At 31.8% G+C, this 16,331-nt stretch overlaps 1 protein-coding gene across 1 annotated transcript; it reads left to right on the forward strand.

Annotated features, from left to right (window-relative positions):
* Positions 1–9,776: 9,776 nt before the first annotated feature.
* Positions 9,777–14,435, forward strand: LOC139508188 (uncharacterized; the record flags this gene model as incomplete). The annotated part of the gene is given in 4 exon segments (XM_071295928.1): positions 9,777–9,819; positions 11,130–11,273; positions 12,785–13,030; positions 14,095–14,435. Coding segments are annotated over 4 exon segments (456 nt in total). The 3' UTR covers positions 14,124–14,435.
* Between the last annotated feature and the right edge of the window lie 1,896 nt (positions 14,436–16,331).

Raw genomic sequence — 16,331 nt, forward strand, 5'->3', positions numbered from 1 at the left:
CTACTTCATAACGTGTGACCTCACGTGTGTGGTAAAATTTGTTGATTGATGCACGTGGCTATTCTAGTAAATGAATTAATCTACAAAGCGAGAGCAGTTTCCATTTTCATCAGCTAAGAGTCGACTAGCCCTTTTGAAAGGCTAATGCTTGTATATTGGTATAACACTCAATTATATCTAGTGTTATGTGCGTATTTGCTTATCTATACTATATAAAAGTAAAAAGTACTATACTATGTAAAAGTAAAACGCACAATAAAATTTCTGCATATTCCAACCAAAACAGGAAAACCCCTTACAAGAATTTGTTTTAAGACACATTTATTATATAAGGACTAAATTGTAATTCTACATACATGTTTCCATTTAACAATAACTTTTAAGAAGCACATTCAATTTGGTATTTTAGAACTCCAAATATGTCAAATCCATTCGCCCACGCTGCAAAAAAAAAAACCATTCTTTCATTCATTATTAAAGAACTACAAAAGCACACAGATGAATTACACTTAATGACGACATTGGAATTTAATAGACCAAAAGATCTGTGCTATTAACTTGCTATTGAAATGTGAAGACAAACACAATATAATATATACATATATAGCATATCACTTTTTTTAAATGTTAAAAATTAGAACTTAATAATGGCGATACTATGTGACAAATCTATTTTTGTAAGAGCTAATTGTGTTTTGCTGTTTTCTCCGTGGTAATATAGGAACCGTATGATATAGCATTAAGCTTATCAGGTTTTATTCATATCAAGTTTCGTACATACAAATTGATAGGCTTGTGTATTAAACAAAGGCTCATGCATATGCCGACCGACTTACTAGATTAATTTTTCGAAAATCTATATTCTGAAAAACTGATAACCTGATTTAAGTGCTACATTGTCAAAAATAGACTTGTTTCAAAGTGTCATAATGTCGAGTAAGCATTGTTTAAAACCCATTTGTTTTTATAAAACATTGTGACATGTTTATTTTTTGTTATCTTAGATTTTCATAATTGTTTCTCAAGCCTACAATATAAACTAATTCCTTGTGTACGAAAACATAACTCATCTTAGATTCAATGCTTAAAATTTGTACGCGCGATTCGTCTTCATAAGACTCATCAGTGTCGTTCGAATTTTTAAAAAAGTTTTTCTATTAGTGCTCTATGATACCAGCTTGTGCAGATTTTGAAAAATAGCGTGAATGTGAATTCGAAAACTTAAATGGTTAGAATTGTTAAAAAAAAAATCCGTTTGCTGGCTTCACGGTCATAAAACTTTCGAGCATGATTTTTGTACTCAGACTCGAAAATCAACCAATCAAATTGCTGGATTTCATGTTTCGAGCATGATTTTTGTGCTCCGAGCTATGAGCAAAGTTTTATGCCTTCAACACCAGGACTCTAATGTTTTATGCTTCATATGATTTCCACGATTTTTGTTTGTTTCCTTGGTTTATATCTTTGATTTGTGAGTTTGAACTTTCCGGCTGACTACCGTTGCCAAACTGTATGTGCACATGTAATAAAAATAAATGTTGAATGTTTGTTAAAAAGAGGATTTACAATTAACATTAAAATGAGTTTTCGCAAGTGTTCAGAGTAAACGCACTCAAAAATAAGAGACAATTCAAGTGGTAAACAAAAACTGTAGCCATTAAATAAGCTATTAAAAGGAGACAGACCGGATGCAAAGTCAGTGTAAAAAGTAAAATCACAAAAATACTGAACTCCGAGGAAAATTCAAAACGGAAGGTCCCTAATAAAAGGCAAAATCAAATGATAAAACACATCAAACGAAGGGAGAACAACTGTCATATAAGCGTCTCTTGCTATGTCGGTATGAATCACCATAAAAATCCTTACTCAGTCAAAATAACACAAGCGGGAATAGGATGCAATTGGTGAAATTGCAGATCAGACAACTATTCTAGTACCTAAATATCTAAAATATAAGACAGCGAACACATTTTTCCAGGGAGCTGAGTCATAGACGCATCGTATTGGTCAACGTAATAGCAATCGGAAAACTAATATGGTGTCGGCCTCAGTTGCTCGTTCTCGTAAATATGCTGGAGCAATTCTCTGTAAGGATCATACCCTTGTTTCTAAAGTCCTTGCAGTGATATCATGAACGACCGCAATTATAAGAGTCATACATGAAAAGACTATAGAAAAACGGCCTACTGGCGATAACAGTAAAAAGGCCGCAAAGTCCAATATACAACTATGCTTAGGTACTTCTGGTTGGTTTTACACCTTATCCAACTGTGGTCGTTTTTGAATTCGTGCTATACTTTTTAATCAATTTTGTTTTCACTTAAAATAACAGGTAAAAGATAAATATGTCTCGTGTTAAAAGATTTAAAGAGAAAGTTCCAAGGCCGTTTCGTGCTGCTTTTTCTTTTATCATCAATTTTTATTCCAGAAACGCAGACCTAAAGATCAAAACTGATAAAAGGTCTGATAATGGTAATCAACATTTTCCTCGTTAAAGAGTTGCATAAAGCAATATGACAAGCAAAATCTCGTCATTATATATACTAGTATGCAACGTAACTTAGAAAATACACATTCACATATGAATTCCTGCATTTGAATAACGGTAAGTGATTTTGATAACATTTTATTGATATGTTATGAATTTGCTGTTTATGTTTTAACCCTGCTGTGGATATTATAGACCTGGGCTTATACAATCAACTACGAATCTTAATCAGATAAAATACAGAAACAACTAACTATTTAATAGCGCTTCATTTGATCCGAGATGAAGTTGAAAAAATACTGGACTCTGACAAGAATTGGCAAACTATTCCAGTAGTTCTAAAAACGCGAAGTACTTGCTTTGCATCCGGATGCTATTATACAAGCTCATCTTAAGACAAAATAAAATAAAGAGATCATGCGATATGATTTCCAGTTTGACAATTACCAAAATGAATCCAAATAAAAGGATTTAGTGTTTTTGTTAACTTTAATACCTAATACCCCTCTACTCTTTGAAAGTATTACTAACTGAATGATTTGCTATTATTGACTCTTCTCTTTACGACTTGCTGTAATTGAAGCAGCCATTTGTGTGATAACTTGAAGTTAGCGTTATTTTACTACTCTATAAAAATCCGATCAAAAGGATCATGCTGATAGAATTTAAATTTTGGTGGTGTAAATTTAGATTTTAACCTTATCAACCTGGTATAAATAATATGTATATGTTTTATGTACCTTCATTTGCTTAAATATGAATTTATTACATATCAATAACTGGAAGGTTATTCATGTCTCTTTTAATATGATACTTATACGGTAAGCGATCATTATTTAATGTTTTATGCATAAATTAATTTTGCAAGGATATCACATAAAGATGCATGATCCCTCCAATATTTGAAAGCAGCGCTGTATCCTTATTTTTGACATGTTTACCTATTAAGTCTCTTTGTTTTATTCACACATCGTTGTTAATGTAATGGAATTTTATGCGACTGTTATGCAAGTGAGGGATTTGGTTAGCTATAAAACTAGGAAAAATGCCTATAACAAGTCTGGAATGTAACAGTTGCTATTCATTCGTTTGATGTATTTGAGAATTTGATTTTGTCATTCGATTTGGGACTTTCCTCTAATTTTACTCTGAGTTCACAAGTTTTGTTATTTTCTAGTTTTTATGACATACCTATTCATTTTACCTGCCTTTAAGTTTATCTTAAATATGGTTATGTAAGTTACATTTCTTTCTTAAAGTAATTTCTTGGTCAGCTGTGTATCACATTCAGTGTATTGCTTATATCAAATACTAGTACTTAATTATATTCAGTTTTTTGTATGAAAGCTCTGTTTTGAAATAGTACTAGTGTATAGAATGTAAAATACCGAATTCCGAGGAAAATTCTAAACGAAAAGACTTTATGCAAATAGCAAAATCAAAGCTTAAACACATCAAACGGATGGATAACAACTGTCATATTCCTGACTTGGTATAGGTATAGAAATTAGGATAACAAAAATAAATGCTTCTATGGTACAGTCCTGATATGTTAACTATTTCTCATTATGAGGATGATACCATATTAATAAGGTATTTAATGAGATACTGAATTGCTGTAATGAGGGCTATACTGTTCCTATGAAAGGCCATGTCTATTTTTGGTCGTAGTCGAGGGATAAGTTATCGAAGGACAGAATCGGTTCTTTTCTTGTAAAAGGCGAATGTAATCGGATCTTAGCAATAAATGCACTCTAAATTGATGACCAAAAACGGCTCCACAACAAGATTGCAAGATTAGACATTTAAGAGGGGCAAAAGATATCACAGGATATTCAAACACATAGATCGAAAACAAACCAACAACGCAATGGCTTAAAACAAAAAAGACTAACAGACAAATAATAGTACAAAAGACACAACATACAAAACTAAAGACTTATGTCAAATGTTATGAGGAAGAACTACTCGGTCCCCCGAATACATGACCCACATTTCATAGTCACCATCATCTGTGTATTACCCTATACGAATGGACTTGGATTCGAATAATGCGCGACATATTTCTTTGGAGTAAATCTTGAGATATCAGGAAAGTCGTATGATCTGTCAATTTATGTTTTGTAACCTTTTGCTGACGTGGTTTAATTTGTCAAAAAACTTTTCTCATATTGTCCGCGTACGAATTAAAAATTATTCAGAAACTCAGGTTTTAACTTTCCCAGTCAAATTTGAGTTACACTTCTCTATTATTTTTATGTCGATGCTGGTCACAAAGCTCTTCAAGAGAGGGACGAAACTGGCTTTCAAATATTCGGCTGTTGTTCCTGGTGAAGGACAATCAAGAAAAGTCCTGCGGATGCATGGAATTCATAAAGTGTTCTTTCAATGTTTGTAAGTGAATATAATCTTAGTCCAACATGTTAAAAGGGAGATAATCAAATTTCCAAGATGGAAGATATCCTTTTGTGGGTTCACACACAGTTTAAGTTTAAAGCCGGTGTCAGTACAGGTGGTCGGGTATATGTTTGCAAGATATTTTAGATGATTAGTTAGTTCCACTGTTTCACCCTTTGTTTTATTTTTTTTAAAAGGCTAGTGTAGTGTTTTGTGTTATGCGTTTTCTAGTAGAGAATTGATATCAAATTGTGTTTTAGGATGCATTTCTGTAAATATCTACAGTGCAATTTCCCATAGGAACTAATTTTACGACTAAAACTGACAATGCATTATGGGCTTTGCTCATTGTTGAAGGCCGTACGGTGATCTATAGTTGTTAATTTCTGTGTTATTTGAGCTCTGTTGGACGGTTGTCGTATTGGCAATTATACAATTCTCCTTTTTATATGTACCACTTTAACAATGAAGTTTTGAAAAAAATATATCCTAGAATGGAAAGTTCATATGAACTACTATTTTTTCAAAGGTCAAAATATAGGTCTGTGCGGCATACTTTCAAAATGTTTATGCCACGAACTTCTAAGAATTTGAACTTACACTAAAATCCTTTACTACCCCTTTTAAACTTGACTTTAGGGTTCCTACAGATTTCAATTTGACCAAAATACATATGCTTATTTACCGGTAACATTCCAAGGTTATGTCTCTACGACATGACCCATATAGATCATATCTTGGAACCATTAGGTAAACATAATTAATTATCTATGAATATCTCACCAAAAGAGGCTTGGTTTGAGAAACAGCTGTATTTACAAAGTGCAACATATAAGACAACAATTCAACGACTATTAATCGATTTTGAAAGTAATCAAATATTTTCAAAACAATGTTGACCCCAAAACGTCATACAAAAAAAATACTTATATCAAAAGATCATTACATCTTTATATGCAATATACATTTATCTGTTCTATTTTATACATTTTATTGTTTTACTTATCTTGAATTTTAAACCATTGTTGTATCCAGCCTTGATCATGTTGATGACATGTACAAGGTGTTCGATTGCACAAATTAAATGCATGCTTTTATTACTTCAAAAGATTCAAATTGTTTGCGTTTTTATTAAAACAGATTTATTTCAGATTAAAAACAATAAAACTGTATATTCTATTCAATTATTCTTTAGGAAAGATAACTAAATCATTTGAAGTAGTTGTTTTATATCCGTCAAATTTTTTGCAAAACGTTGGATTTAGACAGATAAAGGTATATTAAAGTTACAATAACGTTTTTATTTTGTAAACTCTGAATACTATCATTAGTTTTTTTTTGTGGTTTTGTATTGTTTACAATTTTAATGAAGAAATATTTGATCAACACAAGGGAATGAAAATAAAATTAAAAAAGATTAAAGCGTCCGAAGACCTATTCTTGATTTATCTTTATTATGAACTAAAAGCCGAATACTTGATATGTCAAAGATTATACATGTTATAGGAACCGAAACAGTCGAAGAGAACGGTTTAAGTTTGTTACCCGGATTTGTTTTCTTTAAATCAATTTATGACTTTTGAACAGCGGTATAATACTGTTGCCCTTATTTGACATTATAGACCAAATAATAATACAAAAGACACAACATACAAAACTAAAGACTAATGTCAAATGTTATGAGGAAGAACTACCCGATCCCCCGAATACATGACCCATATTTCATAGTCACAACCACATGTGTACTACCCTATACGATTGGACTTGGATTCGAATAATGCGCGACATATTTCTTTGGCGTAAATCTTGAGATATCAGGAAAGTCGTATGATCTGTCAATTTACGTTTTATAATCTTTTGCTGACATGGTTTAATTTGTCAAAAACTTTTCTCATATTGTCCGCGTACGAATTGAAACTCAGTTTTCAACTTCCCCAGTCAAATTTGAGTTACACTTCTCTATTATTTTTATGTCGATGCTGGTCACAAAGCTCTTTAAGAGAGGGACAAAACTGGCTTTCAAATATTCGGCTGTTGTTCCTGGTGAAGGAAAATCAAGAAAAGTTCTGCATGGAATTCATAAAGTGTTCTTTCAATGTTTGTAAGTGAATATAATCTTAGTCCAACATGTTAAAAGGGAGATAATCAAATTTCCAAGATGGAAGATATCCTTTTGTGGGTCCACACACAGTTAAAGTTTTAATCCGGTGTTAGTACATGTGGTCGGGTATATGTCTGCAAGATATTTTAGATGATTAGTTAGTTCCACTGTTTCATCCTTTGTTTTATTTTTTTTAAAAGGCTAGTGTAGTGTTTTATGTTATGCGTTTTCAAGTAGAGAATGGATATCAAATTGTGTTTTAGGATGCATTTCTGTAAATATCTACAATGCAATTTCCCATAGGAACTAATTTTACGACTAAAACTGACAATGCATTATGGGCTTTGCTCATTGTTGACATCTTCGCTAGCCAAGGGTTACGATCCACTCCCGCTCTCTTCACCCTTGGCGGATTCAGATAAAATTTAGGAGACACAAGGTAAGGATTTTTATTGGTTGCAGTCAAAACTCGCTGCATCCAATCAAAAAGCACCTATAACATGATCACGTGTAAATGTAGAAAGTGTTTGTAAACAATTACCACGTGTTTATTGTGCAACAAGTCTTTACATCCCTAAACATACGACTATATTTAGTGACAACTTGAATGTTTTTAATCAACCAATAGAAGTTCCTGTGTATATTTCATGCACAAATGGATGAATGTTGACGTATATTTTCATTTCCGGCTTTACCAAATGTGTAGAATCTAGACGTTACCATGGCTACCGTGTTTTTACCTCCAAATTGAAGAGTTCAAGTGCTGCCATTGGTCAAAAATAATGCATTCGGAATTGGCGTGATTTTATCTTCCGATAGATGGCGCAACATTGTTATCACAAATGTTGACTCAATCCGCCAAGGGTGAAGAGAGCGGGAGTGGATCGTAACCCTTGGCTAGCGAAGATGATTGTTGAAGGCCGTACGGTGATCTATAGTTGTTAATTTCTGTGTTATTTGAGCTCTGTTGGACGGTTGTCGTATTGGCAATTATACAATTCTCATTTTTATATGTACCACTTTAACAAAGAAGTTTTGAAAAAATATATCCTAGAATGGAAAGTTCATATGAACTACTATTTTTTCAAAGGTCAAAATATAGGTCTGTGCGGCATATTTTCAAAATGTTTATGCCACGAACTTCTACGAATTTGAGCTAACACTACAATTCTTTACTACCCCTTTTAAACTTGACTTTAGGGTTCCTACATATTTCAATTTGACCAAAATACATATGCATATTTACTGGTAACATTCCATGGTTATGTCTCTACGACATGACCCATAGAGATCATATCTTGGAACCATTAGGTAAACATAATTAATTATCTATGAATATTATATATCTCACCAAAAGAGGCTTGGTTTGAGAAACAGCTGTATTTACAAAGTGCAACCTATAAGACAACTATTCCACGACTATAAATCGATTTTGTAGGTAATCAAATATTTTCAAAACAATGTTGACCCCAAAACGTCATACAAAAAGAAATACTTATATCAAAAGATCATTACATCTTTATATGCAATATACATTTATCTGTTCTATTTTATACATTTTATTGTTTTACTTATCTTAAATTTTAAACCATTGTTGTATCCAGCCTTGATGACATGTACAAGGTGTTCGATTGCACAAATTAAATGCATGGTTTTATTACTTCAAAAGATTCAAATTGTTTGCGTTTGTCTTAAAACAGATGTATTTCGGATTAAAAACAATAGAATTGTATAATCTATTCAATTATTCTTTAGGAAAGATAAGTAAAGCATTTGAAGCGGTTGTTTTATAGCCGTCAGAATTTTGCAAAACGTTGGATTTAGACAGATAAAAGGTATATTAAAGTTACAATAACGTTTTTATTTTGTAAACTCTGAATACTAACCATTAGTTTTTTTTGTGGTTTTGTATTGTTTACAATTTTAATGAAGAAATATTTGATCAACACAAGGGAATGAAAATAAAATTGAAAATGATTTAAGCGTACGAATAGCTATTCTGGAGCTATCTTTATTATGAACGAAAAGCCGAATAATTGATAGGTCAAATATTATAGGAACCGAAACAGTCGAAGAGATCGATCTTAGTTTGTTACCCAGATTGTTTTCTTTAAATCGATTTATGACTTTTGAGCAGCGGTATAATACTGTTGCCTTTATTTGACATTATGGACCAAAGATAATAGCTATAATCATCTAAAGTCAATTCGCCGTTTCAGAATCTAATGCATCAAGGGTAATATTTTCAAAAGTGTAGAATAAAAGTCCTGATTGGTTAAAAATGTCATAAACAATGGAAATGTAACCAATGACGTGACATTATTTTCATTTTGGGGTACGAACAATGAAATTACCCGTGATTCTTTAGATTCTGAAACGGCCAATTTTACCTGATGGTCAAGAGTTGAAATCTGAGTTTCCGAGTAGTTTATAAATTTATGAACGGACAATTTTAAAAATGTTTGTAATAAATCATACCAATTGAGCTAATCATTCATTCGTGGACTGGTAGTTCACCAGCAGCGGTATCGACTTAGTACTGTATAAATGGCATGCGTCAACAGATCTTTTCAAGACGAATATTCAAAAGCCAAGAATACAATATAATCATTAACAAACTAGTTTACAATTATATATCATGATAATGAACCTTGCTCTCTAGAAAACATTCGTTCCTTTATTTATTTGGGTCGGTGTCTCTCTGTCATTCTGTTATTCACATTCTTTGAATTATATTCTTTATTTACAGGGAACGCTTTTTAGAAATATATTGTAAATATAAATACACTAAACACGATGCAAGAAGAACAAATATCACAAGTTAATCTGTCAGGTGAGTAAATTTAATTTTCATTTTCTAAAATTACCAAAACCTTAAAGAATATTGCCAATTTTGAAGTATAATTGATTTAAGCCTTTTTTCTTCAAAAATGTGTACTTATTTATCAAGTTAATTCCTACTGCAATATTTTTTACATTCTGAAAGGGTTATAACTTCCTACGATACTAATCAATCATGATGAATTTCTAAAACAAATAGTTGATCTTGGAGTTCATATCTTGTAAACATGTTCTATGCTGGCAATCTAAAAAGTAAAAATGATTAGTATATACTCCAAAGGTGAAATCACATTGGTTACTATGCAAATTGACTACTTAATTCAAATATGTTATCACTAAGGATAAACCAAAAACATCTATAAATCCTTTATTTCAAATGCCTTATTACTACATAAAGGCAACAGTAGTTTAACATTGGTTAAAAGTCATAATTTAATCAAGAGAAAACAAATCCAATCTAAAATAGGAAAACAACTGCCACATTCTTGATTTGGTACAGTACTTTTAAAGAAAAAAAAGTGAAAAAGATAGGCAGCAATCCAATAAATACTACAGATGAAAAAATATATTTATCAATGATAAACGACACATCTAGTTGAGCATAAATAGCGATCTTTTCTGTAGCACACGTGTTGATTTTCAGTTTTGAAATGGGTTTAAATGCTCGATACTTATTTTTTTCATCCGTAGAATTTTTGTGAATTGCTGCATATTTTTTTCACGTGGTGCCTGTTTTCTCTTGTACTTTTAGCTTTATTGACCACTTGAAGACTAAAAGAGGGACGAAAGATACCAAAGGGACAGTCAAACTCATAAATCTAAAACAAACTGACAACGCCATGGCTAAAAATGAAAAAGACAAACAGAAAAACAATAGTACACATGACACAACATAGAACACTAAAGAATAAACAACACGAACCCCACCAAAAACTAAACTATATTCCAATATTATGACAAAGAAAAGTCTGTCTTGAGTGTACCCCATAAAGTTGTTCTCCTCTTATATTTAATGCGTTTCCCTCGGTTTTAGTTTGTCACCCCGATTTTGTTTTTTGTCCATGGATTTATGAGTTTTGAACAGCGGTATACTACTGTTGCCTTTATTTATCACCTAGACCATGTAGAAAATACATGATTAAGAAGGTCTAATCGGGAGGAAATTCATGTCACTAAATATTGAAATTGGAAACTCGTATTCATTTTGGTACTCGTCAAAACGTTTTTGTTATGCTTTCCTTCATCTAATTTTAAGATTTGACCAGAAACCCTTTTCTATATTCAAAACTTCATACATTTCAGAAATTCGGAGAACATTTCAACATCTGGATAAAAATGAGGACAATAAACTGTCAGCTGCAGAGTTTGTTAGAGGCGGGAAAATAATTGGAGTTCAAATGACGAAGGAGGAAGCACAACAAATGATCAACGGAGTAGACACTGATGGTAATATAAAAAGGGGGAAGGGATGGACAAATAATATGTAAAACAACAAAATATACGACAATAGAACAATTATAATAGCATCAAATGTAGATACTCTTTAAGAATGATGAGCTAATTGCAAGGCATGTATATTTTTATTAGAGCTTTCTTACAAATTGACGAAAGGTCCGAACGAACGTAAAGGGAGCACGTATTTCATTTCCACAATAACTGTTAAAAGAGTCTGTGTTTTATCCAGTCAAACAGCATTCTTTTCTAAATCAAGTTTATTTTTCAAAAAAGAATAATATCGCAAATAATACACGATTTTAATATAATCAAACAGAGAAAAATAGTGTCAAATACACTTACGTCCGATACGTTACTTACGTAAACCACGAGAACACACATTTCCGCGGGAAATTTTTAAGCACGAGTTTCACGATTAACTTTTCAATGGCATTATTGAAGTACGTTAGTCTAAAAAAGATTCACATTTATTTTATTTTTTATAGTACACTTTCAGCAAATTGTCAAAGTGGAATATCGAGATTTGCTAAACAAAAATGATGATACATGTTTTTAAAAAGTAATGTTGAATAAATCTAGAAAAACAGATTTTGTATATCAAGAAAATAAATCTACGATTTTACACCATATACATTGTGGATTTTATAATGACGATTTAATAATACACATGTTTGGAAGATAGACGCGAAGTTATCACTTATCGTCCAGTTGCTAATATTTGATGAATGTTGAGGACTATAGGCAAAACGCAATTATACGCTAAAATATTCCATTGCCCCGGTATATCATATATACACATTAAGGGAGGGGGGGGGGCGATGATTCAAAACATTGTAATATTGAAGAGTATACGTAGGGGAGGGGTCGGTTTTTAGTTTTTTAGGGGCATTTTTTTTGTCTGACTACTAGATATATTTAGGATATTTTGTAGTGATATCTCATCCGACCTGGTGGTATCATATTTTAACATATCGTACGCCCCGACATCCTATAAATATATCGGAAAAGTCCAATTCAATAACTGTCGTTGCATGTAGGATAATTGTCCGAAGTTCCACGACTATTATTTAAATATGTCAAAATAAAGGATCCCTTAAACGAGTCTTACGTATGATTCGTCAAGCATACGTACCTTTCGTCAATTTGTAAGAAAGCTCTAATAAGACAGAGAAAACCTTGATCGAAAAGACATACTGTGTTTGTCGTGTTACTCTGTGCAGATTAAAATATGATGAAAGGTAGAAATTAGTAATGATTTGATCGAAGAAAGCGGTTTTGAGTACGAAACAGTGTTATTTGATATTAATATTAATGTTGATAAAATATATGCAATTGAGATAACTGCCTGAGTTTCGTTCGAGTAAATGGTGTTTAGTCTTCTGATTACTATGTTATGTTGACTGCTGTTAATTTTATCGTCGTATTTCGTCTTTTATTGTTACGTTTAAGGTGTTTCTAACATTTATGATTTTATTATCTTCGTTTTATTGTTTCGTCGACAGGAAGTGGTTATATAGAATATGACGAATACGAAAAATTAATGAATATACAGTTAAATAAAATGGACAAGCAGACAGCAATGCATCGGAAAAACTTTAAGAAGTATGATAAAGATGGGAGTGGTTTTATTAACTTAGAAGAATTGAAATTAGTTCTCAGTCAGCCAGGGTATGATATGACAGAAACGACAATCGTGGAACATTTCAATAAAGCTGACAAAAATAGTGATGGAAAGATCTCTTTTAATGGTAAGTGTTTAAGATTTTCTACCAATCTTGGCTAAATTGAAATAATTTTCATATCGTTTCATTATAATAAAGTCTTCGTAACAATTAATTGTATTGGCGAATAAATCAAAGTTTTAAAAAAAAAAATAGTCTAACATTCAAATTTTTTTCAAGGATACAAAATCAGAACAAATTCCTGAATTGTGTTTTGCTTCTATGACAAATACATATGTCTTGTCTCCTTTCCTACATGTAAATCATAATGTATGGAAGTGCTGGTTTATGTCCATCCGTCAATCTGAATTTGTAAAGGCTGTCGCACCAGCAGTTTTGTCGTATTTCACGTTAAAATAACATGATATGTAATAATATTTATTTCGGACATGTTTTATGTCAGCATTGATCGATATTTTAGAGTGTTAAGATCAAACATATATAAATATCCCGGACATCAACATTGGAAACCCTCGTTTCAAAAGAAAGTAATTGAATGTATGTCGAAAGTTTACATCAGCACAAAATCAATGATCAAATATTGGTACCAAATTACTAGTATTTCCCTAAAGAAATGAAATAATATTGAACATCAGCATTAACATGGGTCGCGTGCATATATTTCTTCATCCCTTTAAAATATTTTTTCCAAACTCGACAAAATGATTTCTGTATAGTTAACATTTCTCATCTGATAACTCCGAGGAAAATTCTAAACGGAAAGTCCATAGGTAAACTGAAATATCAAAAGCTCAAACACATCAAACGAAAGGATAACAACTGTCATATTCCAGACTTTGTACAGGCATTTTTTTATGTAGAATAGATTGTGGATAAAACTTGGTTTAAAGCTAGCTTAACATTAAACGTACATCAGCATATGAGTTGCATGTGATAGCGATTAAGTAATCCTGTAATTCGTATATCTCAAGATAGTTCATTCTTTTTTTTTTTGTTACGGAATCATGCACTGATTCATGTGATGGTATTGATATGTTTCGTATAAAATAATTAATATCATTTGCAGTAACTGTAAATGGTATTAAAAGATAGTTAATGGTTGTTGTTGATAACACTGTTTTCTATTTCAGAATTTGTGAAGTATTTTTGCGAAATGTGACCCTTGTTACGTGTGCATCATCATTGAAAAACAAACGAAATGGTACAAAAAAACAAAACGTTCGTAGAGAAAACAATATAGATATCATTATATTTATAGATAATGATTCAAATGGGACTATTAAGATTTGTTTTCTCGAGAAACAAAAAAGCAGAAGTTTATTCAATTGATACTTAAATTTTATGTTGGTCTGGAATTAATATATACTGATTAGGATCCTCGCTTTACTAACTATAATTCAAAAACGAACTAAGATGTTGCCTTTGGTATTGTTTGTGACTTTGTGTCATATGTTATATTCAGTGTAATGTGAATAAACTCATCCAATAAATAATGATTAATATGTTGTTGGTTATGTGCTCTTTCACTAAGCCATTGTAAATATCGTTGGTGAAAAATTGATCGAAGGTAATACTGGAATGTTTATGACTTAGGGGTATGTTTCCCAGTTAGATTCTATGTAAAATAAGTCGCAGGCGCAAATTTTGGATACAAAATGACTCAAAGCAAAAACATTGAAATTGCCAAATAAAAGTACGAAGTGAAACAGTTACGAGGATCCAACATTCCAAAAAGCTTGGCCAAATACAGTTAAGGTAAAAAGTAAAATCACAAAAATACTAAATTCCGAGGAAAATTTAATCGAAAAGTCCCTAATCACATGGCATAATCAAATGCCAAAACACATCAAACGAATGGACAACAACTGTCATATTCCTGACTTGGTACAGGCATTTTCAAATGTAGAAAATGGTGGATTGAACCTGGTTTTAAAGCACTAAACCTCTCACATCAAAAACACTCTCATCAAATTCCGTTATATTTACAACGATGTGTGAACAAAACAGATTTCATAAATAAAATAGTCAAAATATGGCTACAGCAGTCATCACTGTGTTACAATTTTTAACAAACAATTTTACTAAAAAGCACACAAGCATCTATCAAATTAAAACACATTCATTGCTTCGCGACGTCAGAAAATGTATACGTCACATAAGAAGAAATTTATTACTGGGGTATAAAATCATAAGTAATTTGAAAAATAAAAAGTGTGTAAACAGTTGATTTATCAATATGACCCATGGTATTACATGTCAACCCAGAGTTGCTGACTACTCATTTGGAGATTTGCTCTGGAAGGAAACCTTTAACAGCAGTGGTATTGATCCTATGGTTTTAAAAAAATATCATAGATACCAGATTAATTTTTATACTGCCCGACGCGTGTTCTTCAACAACTCATCAGGATAATGGCATTTGTTATCAAATAGTTCGTTTCTATGTATGTTGCATTGCCGTTTGTTTTATTTTGCACTTCTTTGTATAGTTGATGTGTTTCCTTCGATTTTAGTTTCTAAACCGGATTTGTTATCTCTCAATCAATTAATGACTTCTGAACAGCGGTAAACTACTGTTATTTTATTTAACCTGGTTTTATGTCTAGCCAAACCTCGTGTTTTGAATTAATAAACATTTTCGGAACCTCAAATTTACAAATAAATGAACATATTGTGATTTTGAGATAAACAAAACAGCAACAAAAGTGCCGGTCCTATGCCTTGTGTGTTGTTTTTGCTTTGGTTGTATTTATGTGTTGTTTGTATGTTTTGCTGTGTGTGTCATCGTCAAATAAATTATAGCTATATCCATTTTTTTTAATTATTATTTTATAACATAACATCGTTATTTAGATAGCACTACTCGACGGAAATATTGTTTGTCAAGCGAACTATCTATATGTCCAATATAAAAGTTAAATCCTAGTTTTCGTATCTTGTATATTGTATAGTCCTATACGCGTGTAATTCGAAAAAAAAACATGCATCGCCATGTTCGTAATCAACTGTTTATGATCCGTGTGATTCTACTTAAATTAATTTACAATAACAAATCAGTGATCAAGATGGAATCATTATAAGGGGGGGCAAGGGGTTTAACTGTTATGCCGTTATGGGGCATTTTAATTCTTTGTTATCTGTTATTCTGAAAATATATTTACTGTTAGCTGTTATTGTCTTATTCTTTGTTAGCTGTTATAGGACTATTATCTATTTTGTTATCTGTTATTGTGAGAATCTATTTGCTGTTATGTAATACTGTTATTGAAAATTGGAATGTTAGCATTTTGACAGCCAATCTTCCGTCGAAATTGAAGATTATTGAAAATTGTGATTTGAATAGATAATAGTCTCATTGCCACGCTTA

Source organism: Mytilus edulis, unplaced genomic scaffold (assembly GCF_963676685.1).
Source record: "Mytilus edulis unplaced genomic scaffold, xbMytEdul2.2 SCAFFOLD_439, whole genome shotgun sequence".
Lineage (NCBI taxonomy): Eukaryota > Metazoa > Mollusca > Bivalvia > Mytilida > Mytilidae > Mytilus > Mytilus edulis.